We start from the raw sequence: 27,438 nt of genomic DNA on the forward strand, positions 1-27,438 counted from the left end.
CACTGAAATGTACAGTATTAAGGTGGACCGCAGCAGAAATCTCCGATCCCTGCTGCGATCCCCCCCTGCAGCACCGCCGGCCGCATCCCCCATAGGTTTCTATGGGGGATGCGAAGCTGCCCGATGTATCAGCCCCCCTTTCGGAGCCCTGTCCCTGCGCACAGCAGGTGATACAGTACATCCCGGTGATACTGTATGATCGCATTTTACAATGCGATCCTGGAGGTACTGTAATATTCCGCCCAGATCGCATTGTAAATGCGATCAATGATAAATGGGGGCCATAGAGAGACAGTGGGAGAGAGAGCAGGGGATAGGGAGACAGTGGGAGAGAGAACAGGGGATACTGTAGGTGTACAGTGTGAGAGAGAGCAGGGGATAGATGCACAGTGTGAGAGAGAGCATGGTATACTGTAGATGCACAGTGTGAGAGAGAGCAGGCGAGTGGGAGTACCTGTGTCTGTTGTGGTCCGCAGTTACTGTAGCTGCTAGGTATAGAGCCAGCCTTCTTCTTTGTGCTGCCAATGGAACCCGGGAGGAAGAAGATGACCACGGGAGAGGTGAAGGGGGAGGGTGCTTCCAGTGGAGCGTGAGCTTCAGCAGCCGGGGGGAGAGAGCAGCGTTGCCGCTGCTGCAGGTCGGCAGAGCCCATGCTCTGGGATGTGTGGCTGCGTGGAAGACCAGCGTGGATTAGTGCAGAGGCTGTCCGGCAGTGTGAAGGAGACCAGGGGAGATTATTGTGTTGGCTGTCCGGCTCCTGCTCACCTTGTAATTCACCGCAGTACTGTAATTCCATTAAGGGGGGGTGGGGGGGTGGGTAGAATGGGACTTGTTTTATAACTTCCCTGTCTCCAAATCTCTGCTGCTTTGCATGACCCCCACTGTGCCAGTGCCGGGGAGATGGCAAGTGACATGCTGCGCGCTGTGGTCGGCCTTCTGGCGGGCCAGGGATTGCCCTGGTGGCTCCGTTTCCATGGGCGGGGTGATCAACCCCCCCAAAAAAAGTAGTCTACTACTAAGATGGATAGTAACACAAATAAATAGCACTGCACATTTAAAACAAAATTCATTATTTATATATTTTTTACAATATAATCAAAGAGTTGATTTTCTGCCCCAATGAGTCTCCCGATTTCACTTCGTATGGCATCTGTGAAAATAAAAAAAAATGAACAGTTTTAGAACAATAATACAAGTTGAGTACTTTACAGTAAACATTATTACAGTGTTTATAAGCTCCTGCATTCAGCAAGGCACAAAAAGGCCAAGAGGAATCATGACTGGCAGATGGCCTGACGTCATGATGTTGCCAAGCAGAGGCTAAAGGCCCCCATGCACTATGAGATTTATCTTACTGTACCTGTAAAATTGCATCTGATTTCCCTTGAATTTCCCCGGCTGCTTCCCAGGAGGCCTACATACTGTACAGTACTGTACAATTTGACACTAGATGTGCCATTCTTTACATCCAATTTGCGTCAGATAAATCACATGTGATTTATCTGATGTAAATTTGGATGTGCCACTGAGACAATGCAGGTTAGCACCTAGCACACTGGCTAAAGCGTCTATGGGACATTGCAGGCTGGCACCAAGCACACTGGCTAAAGGCCCCCATACTGTACATTAGACCGACTTGTCCTAAGGACAATTCGGACCCAATTCTCCTGCGAGCTTCCCGGCAGCTCCCCGGGAGGCTCACAAACAATTTGGCCCTTGATGTGCAATTACAAAACCGGGGAGCTGCAGGGCGGTGAGGAGCAGTGGGGCGGGCAGCAGCGGTGCCGGTGAGGAGCAGGCATGGGGCAGCAGCGGTTCCTGTGAGGAGCAGTGGGGGCGGGCTGCGGCGGATCTCAAATGATCATCAGTGTGCACCGCCGCAGCGGCGGCTATTACAACTTTAAAATAATGTGTCGAATGACTGTCCAGCTTTTGATTGGCTGAGATAGAGCACTCTTAGCCAATCAGCGGCCTCCCTCTGGCGGCAGCTTATTGGCTGAGAGTGCTCTATCTCAGCCAATCAGAAGACGGACAGTCAATGGACACATTATTTTAAAGTTGTAATTGCCGCTGCTGCCTGCCCCCTGCACACAGCACACTGATGATCACCGCCGTGGCCGCACTGCTTCCCCACCGGCACACACACCCCCCCCCGCCCCTTAAAGCGTCCCTGGGACAATGCAGACTGGCACCTAGCACACTGGGTACAGAGGGGCAGATGTATTAAAGATCGATATGAGGGAGAAGGGGTATCAGCGCACGTTATGTGCACTGATACCACATCTCCCCAATGTATTAAGGAGCCAGCATGCAGTAAATGACAGGGGCACTATGCGCCTCTGTCCATATCGGCGCTGCTATCTAAATGATAGCAGGCCAAATGTATGAACGGTCAGCACTGCTGACCATTCAGCCCGCTGCTGGTTTTGCGCCAGCAGCAGGCTGGCGTAGCCCTATCTCAACAGCAGGGACAGCGCTGTCCCTACTGTTGGCTCTGTGCTACAGTATGCTGGGGATCTTGCAATTAAAAAAAAAGGTTTAAAAATACCTGTACTGTACTGTAAGTTACAGTATTAAGAAGTACAAAACTGTACTGTACCTTGTTGGTCTTCATCCTCAGATGGTGCAGGAGTTGCTGTAAAAAAAAAAAAAGCACTGTCAGTTTACTACTAGTTTAAAACTAAACTTCTAATCTTCCATCCCCCGAACATACTACAGTACCCTTTTTCCCACTATCTCCATCAGCATTGGTGAAACCGAGATCACCTCCACCGACCAAACGCGCGGCCTTGGTGTCATCATTGACTCCTCCCTCTCTTTCACCCCCCACATTCGTGCTCTCTCCAAGTCTTGCCGTTTTAACCTACGCAACATCTCACGCATCAGACCATTCCTCTCCACTGACACGACCAAAATTCTCATTCACTCTCTTGTCATCTCCCGCCTTGACTACTGCAACATCCTTCTCTCTGGGTTACCTCGAACACGCCTTGCACCACTCCAATCCATTATTAACGCTGCTGCTACTGTAGGCTCATCTTCCTCTCCCGCCACTCTACCTCTGCCTCCTGGAACAACCTCCCGCCACCTACTGTATCAGGCTTTCTGATTCCCTTACCTCCTTCAAGCGCTCCCTCAAAACCCACTTTTTTCGACTAGCCTATCCCTCCTCCTAACCTCTTTTGATCCTCCTATCATGCCTCCGTTCCCATCTGTTCCTACAGTACTTACAGTACAGTATCCTATTGTTTTTCGTTCGTCCTCCTTTTACTGTAGTCTGTTAACTCTTATGAGTAGGGCCCTCCTTCCTCACGTACTCACCCTACCTCTTTACCTCACCTGTGCTCCTCTCCTGTTGTTCCCTTCATCTACTGTACTGTACTGTACTTCATTTCAACACCTACAGTACTTCTGAACTGATGCTGATTTTAGTTCTACCAGCTACAGTATACTGTACCCCTATTTACAGTATGCTGTAATTTTCAACACACCCTGTACAGTACGTTACCTTGTAATTTGTTTTTTTGTTTGCTACAGTACTGTATGTACGGCGCTGTGGACACTTTGTGGCGCCCAGGGGCGCTGGAACGTTTTTAGGTTGGGGGGGGCAAGATATAATCTCATTTTGGCGCACCCTAAATTGCTATATGTTACCCCCGGGCACTATACACACTGGCAGCGGCATATACACGTGGGCATTATACACCGGGCAGCGGCATATACAGTACATGTGGCCAGAGACACCAGGACTGACATTAATCCAGGGGTTGTCATTTACTCGTAAAAAGTGGAAAAAGTGGCACTGTCACCTCCAAACAGATTTATGTGATTATGTCTGATTATGATAATCAGACATACAGTAATTACATAAACCTGTTTGGTTGTGAATCCAGGGGTAAATGACAACCCCTGGATCCAGGAGTCACTGGGGAAGGGAGGGTGAGAGGAGCAGCATTTACCTTTAAGTTTTAGTTGTGGCAGCACAGCGTGATGGCTGCTGCTGCGGCTGTTGTAGGATGCTCCCGCGGCTCCCGCCCATGCACTGATCCACGCGACCAGTCTCCCTCCCTACGGCCCGCATCACGCCCGCCAATCACTGTGGACGCATCACATCCACAGCCACTGTGATTGGCGGGCGCTGGTTCTCAACATCTCCCCGCAGAAGTCATCCATGTGGGCGGACGGCTGCGAATAGGAATCGGATTCTTGCTGAGGCGCTAAAGCAGCTGTGCGGGCGGGCGGCTGCGATTAATCAGTAATATAGGCGGACGGGCGGGAGGCTGGATCAAGCTTAATCAGCCCACCGCCCGCCCGCCTACTGTATATTACTGATTAATCAGCCGCCCGCACAGCTGCTTTAGCGCCTCAGTAATTTTGGGGGGGGCAAGCTGCCCCCTCGCCCCCCCCCTTCCGGCGCCACTGGTGGCGCCTAATAAATAAACGTACTGCTACTACTACTACTTACATGGTTGGGGAGGAGTTTGTTCATACTGCCAAGGTAGCCAAGGGGAATGCACTGTGGAAAAAGAAATGTTTGATCATTTTCTGTAACAATAGTAATACAGTACAGCATATTGTACAGTACATACGGTACATTACTGTACAGTACAGTACAAATACTTTACTGTACAGTACTGAACAATAGTGTCTCATACTGCAGCACATACAGTACTGTACACTAGTGTACTGTACAGTACTGTATGAACACCAATAAAGTCATAAGAATTGTCATAGTGGAGCACAACTTTCTGTGTACAGTAATGTACAGATGGAGCAGCTCCCATTTCAGCTGCTCCTGGAGACAGAATCTCAGGACAGCTATCCATACTGTAGGCCAGTATTCAATGCAGCAGAAGCAGTTGCAGCAGTGAGTGTTGATGAATGAAGGCATTACACAAGTCAGGGGGCATTGTGCATTAGGTGATGGGGGGGGGGGGGGGTTGAATGCATACTGTAATTACTGTAGGCACTAAAGGGGGGCATTCTTCATACAGTATGGGTCATTCTGTACAGTATACAGAATGGCAATATTGAGGGAATTTTGTAGTGCACAGGTACAGTACAGTACTGTACAGTATACTGTATGGCTTTACAGGTGGACTCCACAACTCCCTCAATGCTCCACACCATTACTCCCACCTTCCCTCCCTGCTCCACACTACTACTCCTACCCTCCCTCCCTCCCTGCTCCGCACTATTACTCCCACCCTCCCTCCTGCTCTGCATTATTACTCCCTCCCTCCCTCCCTTCTCCACACTATTATTCCCCTACTGCTCCACACCACTACTATGCTTGATGGGGAAGGGGCCCCAGAGAGATCAATTTATGGGGCCCCAGGATTGCTGTTGCTGGCCATGAGTACAGTACTTACACCCTGGGGGAGTTCTGCTGGATGCAGGAGGAAGCGCTGCTGCCACCTCGCTTTCTTCCTCCGAGCGGCAGGAACAGTAGCTCCAATTTTCCTGGGGCTCCGGGGATGAACAGCTCCAGGTGTCCATACTGCAGGTGTCCATACTGTCCTCCTTTGGCACCTCTGGGTATTGCAGGTCTGTAAAAAAAATTGCACCAAAATTTGAGCTTGCTGATACAGTACAGTATACTAGGTAACAATAAATACAATAGGTAACAATAAAGTCTTGAGCGTAGAGGATACTGTACAGTATGCTGTACAGTAGAGAGGGGTGAAGAGAGACAGAGTGCCTAATTCAGAGGTGAGCACAAGCAGACACACTTGTACAGTATTTCTGCGCATGTGTAAGAGGGCATGGAAGGGAGGTGGGGTATATTAGCAGCACTTGCCTCCATAATATACTGTACTGTACTGTACTGGTAGAGATACAGTACCAGTGTTGCAAGTAAGGGGGTACGGCGTGGTACGGAGAAATATGTTGCAGGTACGCAGTACCACTTATTCCCTGACCCACTGTCAATTCTATTTTTATTGTAAGTCTAAATATACTGTAATGCATCCGCAGCCCGCCCACCCAGTGTTATGATTGGTGCTGTATGCAGCTACTGGCTACTGCTGATTTACAGTAGCCTGTCACACGGTGCCGACAGCATGAAGAGCAGGCTCCACAATTGTAAGTACAGTACAAGCTGCCCGGCTCTCCCCAAGCAAGAGCCAACCCACCCCCAGTCATTCCCTGTTTCTCATTCCCTGTCTCCCAATGCCATGCTACTATTGTCATTAATACCCCTTTTACACCAAGTGAGAAACCCAGGTTGGACACAGGTCAGTGTTGGTGTAAAAGGGGCCACCCTGGTCCAGTAACACTGGTTTCCTACCCAGGTCCTGACCGAAGTTAAACACTGGTTGGACCTGGGTCGTGGGTGGTGTAAATGGTCCCACCCCAGGTTCCACAGGGGAGCTCACATGGTTGATGCTGTACTTTTATACCGCTATGTGTCCTTGAGCACTGAATAAAACTTTTTGAACAAATATTTAACAAAATAAACAAACCGACATTTTTCAATGCTAACTTTTCATGTCTTTTTTATTTTATTTTTTTAATCAATGACGGAAGGTTGACTGGAAGTTTATCAGTCCTAAAATGGACATTTTTTAATGTCATCCAAAGGGAAAAGCAGGGCTGACCCAGGTTCAGTATAAATGGCGCAGACCTGGGTCCGACCTGGGACATAGTGCTGTGTAAATGGGGTATAAAGCTGGGTTCAACCCTGGAAACTCCTGTGTACAAAGATCAGGTCTAACCAAGGATTTTGGTTTAAAGTGGGTATAAGTCACTCCCCTAGCTTTGTGTGACCATGCCCCCTCATGACACATGGCCACGCCCATTTTTGGTGGAAGCTATCAGTACCACCAAGAAAAAAATTCTACTTGCACCACTGTACAATACTGTAACATCTGATGCAGCCCCATAGAGAGAAAAACTAACAAATACTGTAAACAAAAACATGTACTGTACTCAGGGCTGCCAAGAGAAATCCTGGGCCCCGGTACAACAGCGTCACGGGGCCCCCCTGGAGTGGCGAGCAACAGAAAAGAGGTGTGGCCATTAAAGGATATAGGGGTGTGTACCACACCATATACCCTTTATGCAACACAAGGGGGTTTAGAAGAGGAGGAGATGGGGGGTGGGAGAGGGGATGGTTTAGGATGGGAGGGGGTGGTAAAGGAGGAGGAGATGGGGGTAGTAGAGGAGAAGGGGGTGGTAGAGTATGAGGAGAAGGGGGTGGTATGGGGGAGAGAGGGGGTAGAGGAGGAGAGGGGGTTGGTAGAGAAGGGAGAGCAGGCAGTTGTTATATAAATTTCTTTGCGCCTCCTAATCCTTCAGAGTGAAAAGAGGGGTCGATTCAGACACGTTATTTTGGATCCAAATTCGGCCCTATCCCCGATGGTCGTGAGCCTGCACAGACCCTGGGAGCCAATGAGAGGGGGGCTGCAACAGGCATCACTGTATCTCTCCACACCCCCAGCAGAGGTATTCGTGTGCTGAACCAAACCTCTCTACCTCCCCTCACAATACACGCTGGGTACCCCTGTCACTAATGCTTTCGGCAGCTGGAGTATCTGTAATTGGCATAGATGGCAGTGGCTCCCATAATCAGTGCAGCAACGACAGCGGGTCCCTGACATTAGCGCCGGCGGTAGAGGGGGTTCCTGACCCCTCTATACCCACTATATCACTGACCGCTCTATACCAACCACTACATCACTGACCGCTCTATACCAACCACTACATCACTGACCGCTCTATACCAGCCACTACATCACTGACCGCTCTATACCCAACCACTACATCACTGACCGCTCTATACCCAACCACTACATCACTGACCCCTCTATACCCGCCACTACATTACTGACCGCTCTACACCCGCCACTACATCACTGACCCCTCTATACCCGCCACTACATTACTGACTGCTCTACACCCGCCACTACATCACTGACCCCTCTATACCCGCCACTACATCACTGACCGCTCTATACCCGCCACTACATTACTGACCGCTCTACACCCGCCACTACATCACTGACCGCTCTATACCCGACACTACACCACTGACCGCTCTATACCCACCACTACATCACTGACCGCTCTATACCCGCCACTACATCACTGACCGCTCTATACCCGACACTACACCACTGACCGCTCTATACCCACCACTACATCACTGACCCCTCTATACCCAACCACTACATCACTGACCGCTCTATACACACCACTACATCACTGACCCCTCTATACCCACTACATCACTGACCGTTCTATACCCGCCACTACATCACTGACCGCTCTATACCCGACACTACATCACTGACCGCTCTATACCCGACACTACACCACTGACCGCTCTATACCCACCACTACATCACTGACCCCTCTATACCCAACCACTACATCACTGACCGCTCTATACACACACCACTACATCACTGACCCCTCTATACCCACTACATCACTGACCGCTCTATACCCACCACTACATTACATACCCATCTGCACCCTATGCTACTGAACTCATATACTGTACATACAGTAGGTACACATAGTGTATATTTTTATATCTATACCACTGACCGCTCTATACTCTACACTACATCACTGACCGCTCTATACCCTACACTACATCACTGACCGCTCTATACCCACCACTACATCACTGACCTCTCTATACTCGCCACTACATCACTGACCTCTCTATACCCGCCACTACATCACTGACCTCTCTATACCGGAGACTACATCACTGACCTCTCTATACCCACCACTACATCACTGACCTCTCTATAACCACCACTACATCACTGACTTCTCTATACCTACCACTACATCACATACCCATCTGCACCCTATGCTACTGAACTCATATACTGTACATACAGTAGGTACACATAGTGTGTATATATATATATATATATATATAGACAGCAAGGTCCCACCTTCCCATAGGAAACTGGAACAGACACGTCACTGCAGCTTGAAGTAGAAGAATAGCTTTATTGACCTCGACGGGCCGTTTCGGGGTTAACACCCCGTTTTCAAGAGGATACCAATACAAAAACACACAGCATTTAAATAGGACACCTTGGCGCCAGAAAGCACCACTTACCGCCCACAATTCTCACCGGACCATCCCCGTCTAATCAGGCGCATATCCAGCGAGTCAGCGTCTCTCACACGCCGACGCCGCTGTCATGACAACCCGGCTACACGCTGAGATGTCGGGAGACCGTGTCATCCGGCTTCATCTCACCGCAGCCAATCCAGACAGGGCTCCTAGGGACGACGTCAGCGGCTCACACCCGCACAGACGCGTTTCCATGGAGACCCAGCTGTCAAGCCGCAGGAGTCTGCCGTGGCGATTAGCGTGCATTAACTGTGCACAAAGTTACCTGTACAATCAAAACACAAAATACATTTTACAAAAAACATACATAAGAAATACACAATGTTAAAATGGACTATCAAGCTTTCATCTATTACAATGCAAATCTAAAATAAATTTACAGCTGCCACTAGTGATTAGAACTACTAACAGAGAGATGTAACCTGATCCATTAATACCCCAAACTAGAGATATTCACATAAATGAACTCCACATAATTCTCTCATTTAAACCATGAGGGGATACTGTGTTAAGTTTATGGATCCAATTGGCCTCCAATTTTAAAAGTTTCTTGACCCGATCCCCTCCCCTATTAGATTCGGGGACATGGTCAATAATTTGGTATTTGAGGGATTCAAGAGGGTGTCCCATTGTTTTAAAATGAATCGCCACTGGCTGTTCCGCTTTTTTACCTGCCAGTGCCCCTTTGATGGAGGACCTGTGAAGTGCCATGCGCTCTTTAAATTTGCGTGACGTCATCCCGACGTAGCACAAATTACATGGGCAAGTAATTAGATATACCACGTATCTAGAGTCACATGATAATACATGCCTAATTTTATAATTTTTTGAGGAGTGAGGATCCTGAAATTTATCCCCAGTCCGCATGAAGTTACACGTGACACATTTCGGACATCTATAGCACCCTGGTTTCTTTTTAAATGTATGAGAGGATGCTGCCGCCTCAAAACCAGTAACATCTGTATGCACTAAGATGTCCCTTAAGTTACGTCCCCTGGTATAGCACGCCAGTGGACGCACTTTTTTAAACACAGGTAAATCTTTATCTGATGCCACAATCGGCCATAGGGCTTTCGTGGCTATGGGTACCACCATACTCGATGAATCGAATTGAGATACAAATGGAAACACATCCTTGGATTTTTTTACAGCCGCTGACGTCGTCCCTAGGAGCCCTGTCTGGATTGGCTGCGGTGAGATGAAGCCGGATGACACGGTCTCCCGACATCTCAGCGTGTAGCCGGGTTGTCATGACAGCGGCGTCGGCGTGTGAGAGACGCTGACTCGCTGGATATGCGCCTGATTAGACGGGGATGGTCCGGTGAGAATTGTGGGCGGTAAGTGGTGCTTTCTGGCGCCAAGGTGTCCTATTTAAATGCTGTGTGTTTTTGTATTGGTATCCTCTTGAAAACGGGGTGTTAACCCCGAAACGGCCCGTCGAGGTCAATAAAGCTATTCTTCTACTTCAAGCTGCAGTGACGTGTCTGTTCCAGTTTCCTATGGGAAGGTGGGACCTTGCTGTCTATGATTTATCACAAGGGCACGCAGCTACATTGATATATCGTGGGGAGTGCCGGTCCAGTGTTGGATATATATATATATATATATATATATAGACTTGGAGAGAAGATGCGGCACACCATTCACGTACAAAACGATTCTTTAATGCATTAAAGAATCGTTTTATGCAGGCACCCATGCAGTATCCCACCTAGGAGGCTGTGCCGGACACCTTGGATCGCTATATATATATATATATATATATATATATATATATATATATATATATATATATATATATAGGTACTTATGTAGTATCTGGGCTGCCGATTTCTAAATCGGGTGCATCGCATCGCATGCGACCATCGGATGCGATGCGATGCGATGCGATGACCCGATTTTTCCATAGGAATCAATGTTAAAATGGACTGAGTCCATTTTAACATGGAATTCAATGGGAAAAAGGGGTCCTTTTCATACCCCTACTATCCAAGTGGGCATGGAGTTGGATATAAACCTGTGGCGAGCGTAGCGAGCCACCGAGCCCGAAGCGGGGCTCGCTTCGCTCGCCACGCTTCGGGCTCGGTGGCTCGCTGCGCTCGCCACAGGTTTATATCCAACTCCATGCCCACTTGGATAGTAGGGGTATGAAAAGGACCCCTTTTTCCCATTGAATTCCATGTTAAAATGGACTCAGTCCATTTTAACATTGATTCCTATGGAAAAATCGGGTCATCGCATCCGATGGTCGCATGCGATGCGATGCGATGCGATGCGATATCGCATCGCATCTGATTGTATGCCTTAACTTAAGGCATACAATCAAAAAATCGGCAGCCCAGATACTACATAAGTACCTATATATATATATATATATATATACATATATATATATACACACACACACACGTATATAAACACAAATGCTCATATATTGGAATATACAGATTGTATAGACATATACAATTGTCAGAAACACATATACAAATGGTTCATACACACACACACACACACATAACTATATATATTTTTATATAGCGCTACAGATGCTAATATCTATATACAAGTACCAGATACTGTAACAACAGCTCCCCCCCCCCCCACACACACACACATACAAAACACTGACATGTATTTTTCCACACAATCACATGCAGACACACACACACACATTTAATGGAAGCACATTTAATGAAAGCAACAGGGCCCACCCACATAGGTACTTAAGTTACACATATTCTTACACACATAGACATACTTAGTCCATTCCACACAGCACTGACATGTTTTTATTAAGTTAACAACTATTATAAGAGATATCCCAAAGCACTCACCCAGCAGCAGGCAGCTCCTGTAAATGTGTGACTGTGCACCGTGGAGAAGGGAGGAAGCAGGAATTGAAGCTGCCCGGGAGGAGAGAAGAGGAGGAGCCTGAGGTCAGGAAACATATGGGGGGGGGGGGCTAGCCTGCGTGAGCTCAGCTCATTGGTTGCACTTGCACTTGCTGTCCCAGGGAAAGAGGGACTGCACAGTGCACAGCTGTGGCACATGGGCTACGTTCAGTCAGTGCACTCACACTGCGTCTGTCTACTCTCCACACTGTCGGCTGTCAGAGAACAGTCAGGCTCAGCAGCACACGCTGCCTGCAATGCCTCCCGGCCAGCCACAGATATGTACGGCACATCTGTGACCCCAAACAGTTCCACTGACACCCTGCCCAGCACGCCACTGATGCATTGCTGACATTCCCAGCATCATGGAGCCGCGCTGCTGCTATATGAGGAGGCGGGGCTGCGGCGGAAGAGGAGGACAGCGGGTGGGAGGAGGCTGCTGAATGGAGCAGGAGAGCCATCGCTGACCGGGCTTAGCCTTAGGCAAATTCGGGGGCGTGGCCTAATCGCGGACCCGTGGCCACGCCCCCTTTTTAAAAAAAAAACTTTTTTTTTTTTTTTTTTTTTTGTGTCGGGACCCGGGCCCCCCTGGCAGGCCCGGGCCCAGGTAAAATGTACCCGCCCCCCCTGCCTCTCGGCGGCCCTGACTGTACTTACTAGGTGGAGGGCTGATACGGCCTCTCCAGAGCTGTCTGGGAGCTCCCACTTGTTGAGGGGGTTGCTGGGCTGTTGGAAGACATGTCACCGCAATTAGCAAACGGCCAACGGCACGCCAGACACAAGCATTAGGTCGACATGGTCTAGGTCGACAGTCAAAAGGTCAACATGGGGTTTTTCACTGTTTTTTTTTATCCGAATGTCGACATACTGTACTGTAGTTTTAAGTGTCCATGCACTCGGCACACTATTTTATTCTCACACAATGCCCCAGTGCAGTGATGGCTAACCTTAACACTCCAGCTGTTGTTGAACTACAGTACACATCCCAGCATGCCCTGCATCAGTTTTAGCATGGCCAAATAGTAAAACTGTAGCAGGGCATGCTGGGATGTGTAGTTCATTAACAGCTGGAGTGTCAAGGTTAGCCATCACTGCCCTAGTGGATATTAGGGCATGAAATACCGCCTGTCGGCTCTTTAAACAGTGAAAAATCCTATGCCGACCTAATGACTTGTTGACCTTGCAGTATGTCGACCTAGTGGTGAGGCCCTAATGACTGTCGACCATCTTTAGGTCGACCAACTGAATGCTGCTGCAGGGGCAGAGGACTGGGGGGAGCACATGGGTGATGCTGCACTTTTATACCGCTACAGTATGTGCGCTTCATCACTGAATACTGTATAACTTTTTGACAAAATATTTTGCTAAATAAACCAACCAACATTTTTCAATGCTAACATTTCATGTCTTTTAATTTTTATTTAAATCATCGAGGGAAGGTTGGCTTCAGTTTCTCACAAATACAGTATCCTATAAACGACAATACATTAGTGGGGGTTGGTGGTGGAGAGCTTTAACACATAGAAATGCTAATGAGTTAGTGTACTTGGAGTGGGGAGGCTAATAGTGTGATTTTTCCTTTCACAGATACAAGATTCAAATGTAAATGTCCTTTTTAGACAATGCAGTCCAGGTTTATAGTGACCCTTAATCAAATTATCGGTCTGCACTTAACACTACAGAAAGGAGGGTGAACTGTCATCTCTAGTACAGTATGCAGCTTTGAAAAGGGGAATCCAGTCATCACATTTGAAGAAAACTTTCAGATTTTCACAAATACAGTATACAGGCCCTTAATCTGATCTAAGCGGTAACGGCCGCATGCGGCCGTTCCGCCGATGTTTTCGATCTGCGCATGTGCAGAGGGCACTCTGCGCATGTGCAGGCGAAATCGCCGCACAATTTTTTTTAACGCCGCAAAGGGGGTGGATAGGGGCGTGAGGGACTACTTAGCCTCATTTCCCTATGCATACGCCCCGCGTTTCATGGGCGTTCCCATGCAAACGCGGGGCGTACGCATGGTAATGAGGCTGTGACGCATGTGTTGGGGGCGGGCATCTGACATCGCCGGATGTCAGCTGCCCGGCCCCATACATGCTTTTACACGGACAAGTGTCCGTGAGGTCTATGGGCGCGGGAGCTGGTGACGTCACCGGCGCGCGCACACACTCGCGCAATGCATTCCTGGGACCGCTGGAGACCCTGGAGAAGATGCCGGAGGCCTGCTGTGGACGCCCGGGGACTTGGTAAGTATGAAAAGAGGGTTAGGGGTTGAAAAATAAAAAATAAAAAAAAATTCGAATGATTCCAAAAACCACGGTTTTTGGAATCATTCGGATAAGGGATGTCCGGATACCGGATACTCAACCTGTATACTGTACTGTAGTAGCAAACAAAGATGGGTCTTAGGAAAGACAGACATTACTGTAGGTCTACAAGCATTAGGTCGACCACTGAAGGTTGACGTGCATGAAGGTCGACATGACTGAAGGTCAACATGGGTTAGGGAGACATGGTCATTAGGAAAACTAAATTATTAGGTCGACATGGGTATGGTCAACATTCAAAAAGTTCACCATCGAGTTTTTCATTATTGTTGACTGAATGTCGACACAGTCAACATGGACACTAGAAAAGTGCATTGCGTCCCCTCAGCCTCGGCCAACGGCACGCCAACAAAAGACACAAGTTGGAAAGGAAGAAAAAATACACAAACTCAATAAACAAATGACAGGACTTACTGTCAGACGGAGCGGCTGAGGCGCTGGGGGCTGTAACGGCCCGCAAGGGCAGGGTGCCCTGGTCTTCAAGCGGAGGCACTATGTGAAGATGAGAAAAATGAGAAAGTGTGCTGTTTAAATAAAGTTACTGTACTCATTACTGGGTTTACAAAAATCAGTTTTAGCATGGCCAAATAGTAAAACTGTAGCAGGGCATGCTGGGATGTGTAGTTCATTAACAGCTGGAGTGTCAAGGTTAGCCATCACTGCCCTAGTGGATATTAGGGCATGAAATACCGCCTGTCGGCTCTTTAAACAGTGAAAAATCCTATGCCGACCTAATGACTTGTTGACCTTGCAGTATGTCGACCTAGTGGTGAGGCCCTAATGACTGTCGACCATCTTTAGGTCGACCAACTGAATGCTGCTGCAGGGGCAGAGGACTGGGGGGAGCACATGGGTGATGCTGCACTTTTATACCGCTACAGTATGTGCGCTTCATCACTGAATACTGTATAACTTTTTGACAAAATATTTTGCTAAATAAACCAACCAACATTTTTCAATGCTAACATTTCATGTCTTTTAATTTTTATTTAAATCATCGAGGGAAGGTTGGCTTCAGTTTCTCACAAATACAGTATCCTATAAACGACAATACATTAGTGGGGGTTGGTGGTGGAGAGCTTTAACACATAGAAATGCTAATGAGTTAGTGTACTTGGAGTGGGGAGGCTAATAGTTACATAGTTACATAGTAGGTAAGGCTGAAAAAAGACTTGCGTCCATCTAGTTCAACCTGGTATAGATATCCATTGCTGATTTGGTTGGTTCTGGTATTTTACAGACAAATTATATTTCTTATTTGTACCCATGGATGTTTTTCTCCAGTAAATGTTTGTCCAACTTTGCCTTGAACGCATTTAATGAGCCAGCCGTTACCACCTCTCTGGGAAGAGAGTTCCAGAGTTTGACTGTTCTGACCGTAAAGAAATTCTTTCTACTAGCTGAATGAAATCTTTTTTCTTCTAATCTATACTCATGCCCTCGCGTCCTAGATTCCTTTCTAGTAGAAAATAGGGTGTGTGACAGTTCCTCATATTGGCCCTTGATATACTTGTACATGTTGAGCATGTCCCCCCTTAAACGTCTCTTTTCTAATGTAAATAGTCCCAAATTGCTTAATCTCTCCCCGTAGCTTAAATTCTCCATTCCCCTAATAAGCTTTGTTGCTCGCCTTTGGACTTTTTCTAATTCTATGATGTCCTTTTTGTAGTGTGGGGCCCAGAACTGTACTCCGTACTCTAGGTGAGGTCTCACCAATGCTTTATATAGTGGCATAATTACCCTTGAGTCCCTAGTTTCCATTCCCCTCTTAATACATGCCAGAATTTTGTTGGCCTTTTTTGTAGCTACATTACAATGGGCACTACATCCTAGATTGCTGTCTATTTGGACTCCTAGATCCTTTTCAAGTATGGAATAACCCAGTTCCTCTCCGCTAAGGTTGTAACTTGCACACTGGTTGTGTCTCCCAAGGTGCATAACCTTACATTTATCTACATTGAACCTCATCTTCCATTTTTTTGCCCACTCATCTAGAATTGCAAGATCATTTTGAAGCATGGTGACATCTTCTGGTGATTTGATGACTTTGCTAAGTTTTGTATCGTCCGCAAAGATGGATACATTGCTGAGTAACCCTATCCCAATATCGTTAATAAAAATGTTAAACAAAATGGGCCCCAAAACCGAACCCTGGGGCACGCCACTTAGTACCGGTATCATATCTGATACGGCACCATTCACAACCACTCTTTGTTCTCTATTACATAGCCAATTCCCTACCCATCTGCAGATATTTTCACCCAATCCTAGGTTCTCCATTTTATTAATCAATCTCTTGTGTGGGACAGTATCAAATGCTTTAGCAAAATCTAGGAAAATCACATCTACAGCATTTCCATTATCGAGGTTTTTGCTAACCTCTTCATAGAACCCTAGTAGATTAGTTTGGCATGAACGATTTTTCACGAACCCATGTTGGTTAGTACTGAGTAGAAGGTGATGATCTAAATATTCCTGGATACCATCCCTTAAAAATCCTTCAAATAGTTTACCCACAATTGATGTTAAACTAACGGGTCTGTAATTAGCGGGATCTTCCTTTTTTCCTTTTTTGAATATTGGCACTACCTCTGCTATTCTCCAATCTTTTGGTACTATACCTGACGATAGTGACTTGCTAAAGATATAATGTAGGGGGGTAGCTAGTTCATCCCTTAATTCCATTAATACCCTCGGATGAATCCCATCTGGCCCTGGTGACTTATTTGTTTTGAGTTTGCTTAGCCTCAGTATTAATTCTTTCGGCGTGAAATCCACAATGAGATCTGGCTTATTTGTCCCGTTTGTGGTAAATGTTCGTTCCACAGTCTGCTCTCCCTTAGTAAATACTGATGAGAAGAACTCATTTAACAGTTTTGCTTTTCCCTTGTCCTCAGTAACACTTTTTCCACTAGTATCAGTTAATGGGCCTATGTTTTCCTTAATTAAACGTTTACTATTTATGTATTTAAAAAATTTCTTTGGGTTGTTTTTGCTTTCAGTGGCTATGCACTCTTCATATAATATTTTAGCTGCTTTGATTACCCCTTTACAAGTTTTGTTTGATTCTTTGTATTTTGCGAATGCCTCCTCATTCAAGTTATTTTTATAGAATTTAAAGGCTCTGGTTTTATTGTTGATAGCTGACCTTACTTCTTTGTCCAACCATGGTGGCTTTTTTTTGTTGAATTTACCTTTAGTTACTTTAGGAATGTATTCAATAGTTAGTGAATCAAGCACCTTTTTTAGAGTATCCCACATTTCCTCTGCATTTTTTCCCTCCATAACCGTTTCCCACCCAATTCCTGTTAGGGCTTCCCTAAATAATTCAAAGTTCGCTTTTCTGAAGTTTAGTATTTTTGCAGTTCCTTTTTGATGTAATTTACTGAAGTTGATTTCCAGTGAAACCATATTGTGATCACTATTCCCTAATTGTTCAATTACTTTTGTGTTTGAAACTAAGTCTGTGTTATTTGTTAATACTAAGTCCAAGAGCGCCTCATCACGAGTTGGAGTTTCTACCGTTTGTGTAATAAACTGGTCTTTAAGTAAGCTTAAGAACCCATTGCTTCTTGCTGATTTACCTGTTTCGTTTTCCCAATCAATGTCGGGTAAATTAAAATCCCCCATAATTAATACCTGACCCTGATTTGATGCTTGTTTGATTTGGTTTAAAAGAAGAGACTCTTCCCTTTCATTTATATTTGGTGGTCTATAGCATACCCCTATTATAAATTTGTTTTTTGGTTTCTTATTATTGTCGGTTATCTCTGCCCACACTGTCTCCGAGTTGTCGTCTTCCAGGTCTGTGCTCATATTTTTCTCACATGATGTTAAGTTATTATTTACATATAGGCACACACCCCCGCCCCTTCTATTTTCCCTGTCTTTCCTGTAGAGTGTATATCCCTCCATGTTTAATGCCCAGTCATGCGACTCATTACACCATGTTTCTGTAATACCAATGATGTCGTAGTCATCCCTACTGATCACCGTTTCAAGCTCCCCGATTTTACTCACTAAGCTTCTTGCATTAGCCAGTAAGCATTTTAATTTATGTTTATTTTTAGATATGGCTCTAATATTGTGATTAGTTTCACCCCAGGACCCATTTGAATTCTTTACTAGCTTCCTCTTTCCCCTCTCCCCTTCAATAGACTCTCTACAGGCCTCCCCACCATGCACACTGCCTGCCCTCTCCATAGTTCCGGGAATTCTTCCTCTGTCATTCCCTCCTTCCCGTATACTAAGATCATCTGTACCTAAGAACTGTAATGGGGTAACGTGACTGTTACAACATAACATTTTATTACATGACATTCCTGATGCACCCTGAGAGTTACCCCCGATTATACCCTTGTTATGTCCCAGGACTTTATCTATGTCTCCGTCTCCCCCTAGTGTGATTTTTCCTTTCACAGATACAAGATTCAAATGTAAATGTCCTTTTTAGACAATGCAGTCCAGGTTTATAGTGACCCTTAATCAAATTATCGGTCTGCACTTAACACTACAGAAAGGAGGGTGAACTGTCATCTCTAGTACAGTATGCAGCTTTGAAAAGGGGAATCCAGTCATCACATTTGAAGAAAACTTTCAGATTTTCACAAATACAGTATACAGGCCCTTAATCTGATCTAAGCGGTAACTGCCGCATGCGGCCGTTCCGCCGATGTTTTCGATCTGCGCATGTGCAGAGGGCACTCTGCGCATGTGCAGGCGAAATCGCCGCACAATTTTTTTTAACGCCGCAAAGGGGGTGGATAGGGGCGTGAGGGGCTACTTAGCCTCATTTCCCTATGCATACGCCCCGCGTTTCATGGGCGTTCCCATGCAAACGCGGGGCGTACGCATGGTAATGAGGCTGTGACGCATGTGTTGGGGGCGGGCATCTGACATCGCCGGATGTCAGCTGCCCGGCCCCATACATGCTTTTACACGGACAAGTGTCCGTGAGGTCTATGGGTGCGGGAGCTGGTGACGTCACCGGCGCGCGCACACACTCGCGCAATGCATTCCTGGGACCGCTGGAGACCCTGGAGAAGATGCCGGAGGCCTGCTGTGGACGCCCGGGGACTTGGTAAGTATGAAAAGAGGGTTAGGGGTTAAAATATAAAAAATAGAAAAAAAATTCAAATGATTCCAAAAACCACGGTTTTTGGAATCATTCGGATAAGGGATGTCCGGATACCGGATACTCAACCTGTATACTGTACTGTAGTAGCAAACAAAGATGGGTCATAGGAAAGACAGACATTAGGTCTACAAGCATTAGGTCGACCACTGAATGTTGACGTGCATGAAGGTCGACATGACTGAAGGTCAACATGGGTTAGGGAGACATGGTCATTAGGAAAACTAAATTATTAGGTCGACATGGGTATGGTCAACATTCAAAAAGTTCACCATCGAGTTTTTCATTATTGTTGACTGAATTACGACACAGTCAACATGGACACTAGAAAAGTGCATTGCGTCCCCTCAGCCTCGGCCAACGGCACGCCAACAAAAGACACAAGTTGGAAAGGAAGAAAAAATACACAAACTCAATAAACAAATGACAGGACTTACTGTCAGACGGAGCGGCTGAGGCGCTGGGGGCTGTAACGGCCCGCAAGGGCAGGGTGCCCTGGTCTTCAAGCGGAGGCACTATGTGAAGATGAGAAAAATGAGAAAGTGTGCTGTTTAAATAAAGTTACTGTACTCATTACTGGGTTTACAAAAATCAGTTTTAGCATGGCCAAATAGTAAAACTGTAGCAGGGCATGCTGGGATGTGTAGTTCATTAACAGCTGGAGTGTCAAGGTTAGCCATCACTGCCCTAGTGGATATTAGGGCATGAAATACCGCCTGTCGGCTCTTTAAACAGTGAAAAATCCTATGCCGACCTAATGACTTGTTGACCTTGCAGTATGTCGACCTAGTGGTGAGGCCCTAATGACTGTCGACCATCTTTAGGTCGACCAACTGAATGCTGCTGCAGGGGCAGAGGACTGGGGGGAGCACATGGGTGATGCTGCACTTTTATACCGCTACAGTATGTGCGCTTCATCACTGAATACTGTATAACTTTTTGACAAAATATTTTGCTAAATAAACCAACCAACATTTTTCAATGCTAACATTTCATGTCTTTTAATTTTTATTTAAATCATCGAGGGAAGGTTGGCTTCAGTTTCTCACAAATACAGTATCCTATAAACGACAATACATTAGTGGGGGTTGGTGGTGGAGAGCTTTAACACATAGAAATGCTAATGAGTTAGTGTACTTGGAGTGGGGAGGCTAATAGTGTGATTTTTCCTTTCACAGATACAAGATTCAAATGTACAGTAAATGTCCTTTTTAGACAATGCAGTCCAGGTTTATAGTGACCCTTAATCAAATTATCGGTCTGCACTTAACACTACAGAAAGGAGGGTGAACTGTCATCTCTAGTACAGTATGCAGCTTTGAAAAGGGGAATCCAGTCATCACATTTGAAGAAAACTTTCAGATTTTCACAAATACAGTATACAGGCCCTTAATCTGATCTAAGCGGTAACGGCCGCATGCGGCCGTTCCGCCGATGTTTTCGATCTGCGCATGTGCAGAGGGCACTCTGCGCATGTGCAGGCGAAATCGCCGCACAATTTTTTTTAACGCCGCAAAGGGGGTGGATAGGGGCGTGAGGGGCTACTTAGCCTCATTTCCCTATGCATACGCCCCGCGTTTCATGGGCGTTCCCATGCAAACGCGGGGCGTACGCATGGTAATGAGGCTGTGACGCATGTGTTGGGGGCGGGCATCTGACATCGCCGGATGTCAGCTGCCCGGCCCCATACATGCTTTTACACAGACAAGTGTCCGTGAGGTCTATGGGTGCGGGAGCTGGTGACGTCACCGGCGCGCGCACACACTCGCGCAATGCATTCCTGGGACCGCTGGAGACCCTGGAGAAGATGCCGGAGGCCTGCTGTGGACGCCCGGGGACTTGGTAAGTATGAAAAGAGGGTTAGGGGTTAAAATATAAAAAATAGAAAAAAAATTCAAATGATTCCAAAAACCACGGTTTTTGGAATCATTCGGATAAGGGATGTCCGGATACCGGATACTCAACCTGTATACTGTACTGTAGTAGCAAACAAAGATGGGTCATAGGAAAGACAGACATTAGGTCTACAAGCATTAGGTCGACCACTGAATGTTGACGTGCATGAAGGTCGACATGACTGAAGGTCAACATGGGTTAGGGAGACATGGTCATTAGGAAAACTAAATTATTAGGTCGACATGGGTATGGTCAACATTCAAAAAGTTCACCATCGAGTTTTTCATTATTGTTGACTGAATGTCGACACAGTCAACATGGACACTAGAAAAGTGCATTGCGTCCCCTCAGCCTCGGCCAACGGCACGCCAACAAAAGACACAAGTTGGAAAGGAAGAAAAAATACACAAACTCAATAAACAAATGACAGGACTTACTGTCAGACGGAGCGGCTGAGGCGCTGGTGGCTGTAACGGCCCGCAAGGGCAGGGTGCCCTGGTCTTCAAGCGGAGGCACTATGTGAAGATGAGAAAAATGAGAAAGTGTGCTGTTTAAATAAAGTTACTGTACTCATTACTGGGTTTACAAAAATCAGTTTTAGCATGGCCAAATAGTAAAACTGTAGCAGGGCATGCTGGGATGTGTAGTTCATTAACAGCTGGAGTGTCAAGGTTAGCCATCACTGCCCTAGTGGATATTAGGGCATGAAATACCGCCTGTCGGCTCTTTAAACAGTGAAAAATCCTATGCCGACAGGGGCGGATTGGCCCACCGGGAAACCGGGCTGTTTCCCGGTGGGCCGGCATATTTTTAGGGTAAAGGGCTGCCCTGCCTCCTTAACAGGGCCGGCCGCGGCATCTCCGTGCATTTTGCCCTGTTTAAAGATGGCCGCGGCCGGCCTCATAGTGTTCCACAGTCAAAATGGCCGCGGGAGGGCTGGTGCGCATGCGCGCGCGCGCGCACGCAGCTACTCCCGCGGTCTAGACAGAGCCAGGCTTCCTGCTCTGGCTCTGCCCACGTGATCCAGCCATCCCAGCAGCGCGCAGGATTGCTGCTGGGCTGGATCCGATGGGCGGCAGCGGCAGGCGGCAGCAGCTAGCAGCACAGTACCCAGCGCACGCAGTGGAGGAGCAGCCAGGTCCCAGGTTAAAAACAAGCTATTAGTGATGTGGCACTGGAAGAATTTATATTTATCTATATATATATATATATATATATATATATATATATACTATATATATATATAATATATATATATATACTTTATATATATATATATGTATATATATGTATATATATATATATACATATATATTTCATATATATTTTATATATATATATATATATATATATATTTATTTATTTATCGGGATCCCGGGATTTGGCCCCCAAATGCGCAGTCTAATGCCGGGCAGCGTCTGAGCACACGCTCAGGCACTCCCCGGCTTCTCCCATACGCGGCAGAGCAGCGACAGTCATTAGGTCATTGGTCGACAGTCATTAGGTCGACACTATTGGGTCGACATGCTAGAAGGTCGACAGGTGTCTAGGTCAACATGGCAGAAGGTCGTCATGAGTCTAGTTTGACAGGGGACAAGGTCGACAGCTGTCTAGGTTGACAAATGCGTTAGGTCGACATGGGTTAGGTCTACATGGGGTTTTTCACAGTTTTTTGAGCTGACATGTGCCGACAGGTGGTATTTCATGCCCTACCATCCACCAGGGCGTGGTGGGTGAATAAAAAACACAGTGACCAAAGCATGGCGAGCGCAGCGAGCCATTTGACGGGACGCGGTGCACTTAAAACAGTGTCCGTGTCGACTGTGTCGACATTCGGGTAAAAAAAAAAACAGTGAAAAACACCATGTCGACCTTAGTCACGTCGACCTAGACACCTGTCGACCGTGTCCCCTGTCGACCTAGACTCATGTCGACCTTCTGCCATGTTGACCTAGACCCAAAATAAACAGCAGCCGGGGACTGTCTGACAGGCGGCCACAGGAGGAGGGTAAAAACAAGGCACTGGTGCACTGGTGCTGGCAGAATTAATAATTTGTGGCCTCAATATATATATATATATTTTTTTTCATCTCCATAGTAACCGGACTCCTGCATTCTGATCAGAACTGTGATGCATTTCCTGTGACTCGTCTTCTGGAGAAAGCCTGCTGGGAGAGGGGCGGCGCTGAGCGGAGGTCAGGTGAGAGCGACTTCCGCCTGTGTCTGCGTTAACAGTGAGGCTGACTGCCGGTTTTTTCAATGGCGGACGGAGATCTGCATGCACGGACTTTCTGTCAGGTACAGGGTTAACCGGAGGGTGGGCGGGATTTTTGTGGTGTGTATATATATGTCTTTTGTGTATTGTATTGTATTGTATTGTATAATAAGACAAATCAAACATACCTTATATAACAGTGCTTAGGTGCGTGCAGGAGCTCCCGGTACTGGGGTGGGCAGGCGGCGTCTGACATCACTACCGGTGTGATGCGTCATGTGGGGAAACTCTCCCAGCGCCTTAGGTTGCTGGGCAGCGCTCCCGGCATCTTGGGTTGCCAGGCAATGCTCCCAGTGCATGGAAGTTGCTGCCTGGGATGAAGTTTTGTGTCCCCACCCCCTTAATGGGTATCTTGGTGTGTGCGGTATATGTATAATTGGCATCATGGTGTGTGGCATATGTATAATGGGCATCATGGTGTGTGGCATATGTATAATGGGCATCATGGTGTGTGGCATATGTATAATGGGCATCACGGTCTGTGACATATGTATAATGGGCATCATGGTCTGTGGCATATGTATAATGGGCATCACAGTGTGTGGCATATGTATAATGGGAATCACTGTCTCCCCTCCCTGCATCCTCCACCACTTTGTGACTCCCCTGCTTGCATCCTCTGCCACTCTGCATTCCCCCTCCTACCCGGCATCCTGTGCCACCATGCCCCCCTCACACTCTGCGTCCTGTGTCACCCTGTGTAAGTCCTCCATCCCTTCGTTCTCAGCCACCCTGCATCTCCCCTCCCAGCATTCTACGCCACCCTCCGACCCCCTCCCTCCCTGCATCCTCTTCCACCCTGCCACTCTACTTTCACCCCTAGTCACCCCCTTCTCACCCTTCATTACCAACCCCTCTCACCCTGCACCAACCCCCTCTCACCCTGTGTCTTCTCATTCTGTTGCATGATGTGAACTTTAGCTTTTTTTTTTTAACTCATTCTGTGTGGCATTTTGTGAATTTTGGATTTTTCCATGTGTCATTATGTGAATATTGGCTCATACTGTGTGGCATAAGGTGTACAGGTTTTTCGATAGAAAAAATAGCCCTCTTCTTATGGTGCATAATGTGTTCAAGGGTGGTGGCCCATACTCAAAGTCCCACAGGGTGGGGACGGGATGGACAGTTGGGGAGACCCCCCTCCTGTCTCTATCTCCCCAGCCCCACAGGCTGCAGAATAGACCCTGTACGCATGCGCCTATTCTGCAGCCTGAGGGGCTGGGGACATAGCCAGCAGCTCAGAGAGCCACTAGCCATGCCTCCACAGCAGAAAAAAGGGTGTGGCCTCATTGGAATAGACCACACCCCCATATTGATAGGCCACACCCCAAAAAAAACTGGCGCGCCTACGGCGCGCAGCAACACCCCCCCCCCCCCCCTTAGGGCTGCTTCAAGATATTTCCCGGGCTGGTTTTAATTCCCAATCCGCCCCTGTATGCCGACCTAATGACTTGTTGACCTTGCAGTATGTCGACCTAGTGGTGAGGCCCTAATGACTGTCGACCATCTTTAGGTCGACCAACTGAATGCTGCTGCAGGGGCAGAGGACTGGGGGGAGCACATGGGTGATGCTGCACTTTTATACCGCTACAGTATGTGCGCTTCATCACTGAATACTGTATAACTTTTTGACAAAATATTTTGCTAAATAAACCAACCAACATTTTTCAATGCTAACATTTCATGTCTTTTAATTTTTATTTAAATCATCGAGGGAAGGTTGGCTTCAGTTTCTCACAAATACAGTATCCTATAAACGACAATACATTAGTGGGGGTTGGTGGTGGAGAGCTTTAACACATAGAAATGCTAATGAGTTAGTGTACTTGGAGTGGGGAGGCTAATAGTGTGATTTTTCCTTTCACAGATACAAGATTCAAATGTACAGTAAATGTCCTTTTTAGACAATGCAGTCCAGGTTTATAGTGACCCTTAATCAAATTATCGGTCTGCACTTAACACTACAGAAAGGAGGGTGAACTGTCATCTCTAGTACAGTATGCAGCTTTGAAAAGGGGAATCCAGTCATCACATTTGAAGAAAACTTTCAGATTTTCACAAATACAGTATACAGGCCCTTAATCTGATCTAAGCGGTAACGGCCGCATGCGGCCGTTCCGCCGATGTTTTCGATCTGCGCATGTGCAGAGGGCACTCTGCGCATGTGCAGGCGAAATCGCCGCACAATTTTTTTTAACGCCGCAAAGGGGGTGGATAGGGGCGTGAGGGGCTACTTAGCCTCATTTCCCTATGCATACGCCCCGCGTTTCATGGGCGTTCCCATGCAAACGCGGGGCGTACGCATGGTAATGAGGCTGTGACGCATGTGTTGGGGGCGGGCATCTGACATCGCCGGATGTCAGCTGCCCGGCCCCATACATGCTTTTACACGGACAAGTGTCCGTGAGGTCTATGGGTGCGGGAGCTGGTGACGTCACCGGCGCGCGCACACACTCGCGCAATGCATTCCTGGGACCGCTGGAGACCCTGGAGAAGATGCCGGAGGCCTGCTGTGGACGCCCGGGGACTTGGTAAGTATGAAAAGAGGGTTAGGGGTTAAAATATAAAAAATAGAAAAAAAATTCAAATGATTCCAAAAACCACGGTTTTTGGAATCATTCGGATAAGGGATGTCCGGATACCGGATACTCAACCTGTATACTGTACTGTAGTAGCAAACAAAGATGGGTCATAGGAAAGACAGACATTAGGTCTACAAGCATTAGGTCGACCACTGAATGTTGACGTGCATGAAGGTCGACATGACTGAAGGTCAACATGGGTTAGGGAGACATGGTCATTAGGAAAACTAAATTATTAGGTCGACATGGGTATGGTCAACATTCAAAAAGTTCACCATCGAGTTTTTCATTATTGTTGACTGAATGTCGACACAGTCAACATGGACACTAGAAAAGTGCATTGCGTCCCCTCAGCCTCGGCCAACGGCACGCCAACAAAAGACACAAGTTGGAAAGGAAGAAAAAATACACAAACTCAATAAACAAATGACAGGACTTACTGTCAGACGGAGCGGCTGAGGCGCTGGGGGCTGTAACGGCCCGCAAGGGCAGGGTGCCCTGGTCTTCCTCTAGGCTTGGCACTGTGGGGAAATGATAAAATGTGCTGTTAAAATACTGTAAAGTTATTATTCTTACTCTAAATGGGGAGGAGGGGGTGTTAAAAAAAAAAAGCCGTGGACTGTTTTCAATAAAGTGCTGTGCCCACCACACTTGATAAAATAGACTCCACGTCAACGTGGATACTAGGGGTACTGTATGAACAGGTCGGGAGGACACTTACTGGCTGCCAAAGTTTGAGGGGACCTTCTGGGGAGTACCCTTTCCATCCTCCTCTGAAGTCCTGTGTAAAAATAATTACAGTACATTACAGTATACTGTACTGTAGTGTCCTTTGAAACATTAGTTCACACACACTACTGTGATCACTGAGGTTATGGTAGAGTATATAGTATTGCAGTACTGTATACTGTAGATAAATAATGTCTAGGTCAAAACGTCGTGCATCAGACGTACCGCACGCCTCCACTCCCACCCCCTTTGTGCACGAGACGCAGAGCTACAGTACCTGACGGGGACATTACGGTAATTGTGCAGGGCTCCCGTGGGGACACTACGCTGACTGTGCTAGGCTGCCGTTGGCCGATGCTGACAGCGTCGCCCAACGGCACGGCAAAAAACTACACAAGTTCAAACACACAAACACAAAACACAATAAAGAAATGACAGGACTTACTGCTTAGCATCGTGGCGATGCTTGAGGGGGGGCCTGTAGCATGCCCGCAGGGCAGG

The 27,438-nt window shown here is 47.0% G+C and overlaps 1 protein-coding gene across 1 annotated transcript; it reads right to left on the bottom strand.

Annotated features, from left to right (window-relative positions):
• Positions 1 to 818: 818 nt before the first annotated feature.
• Positions 819 to 27,438, bottom strand: LOC146081144 (uncharacterized). Its single transcript, XM_083189136.1, has 9 exons — positions 27,383 to 27,438; positions 26,930 to 26,989; positions 26,649 to 26,729; positions 19,893 to 19,970; positions 12,652 to 12,720; positions 5,373 to 5,549; positions 4,466 to 4,516; positions 2,600 to 2,635; positions 819 to 1,150 (listed from the first exon to the last, which is right to left on the bottom strand). Exons 1-9 carry the CDS (start codon positions 27,390 to 27,392, stop codon positions 1,074 to 1,076), a joined length of 639 nt encoding a protein of 212 aa, XP_083045262.1. The 5' UTR covers positions 27,393 to 27,438; the 3' UTR covers positions 819 to 1,073.

Source organism: Crinia signifera, chromosome 5 (genome assembly GCF_055691185.1).
Source record: "Crinia signifera chromosome 5, ASM5569118v1, whole genome shotgun sequence".
Taxonomy (NCBI): domain Eukaryota; kingdom Metazoa; phylum Chordata; class Amphibia; order Anura; family Myobatrachidae; genus Crinia; species Crinia signifera.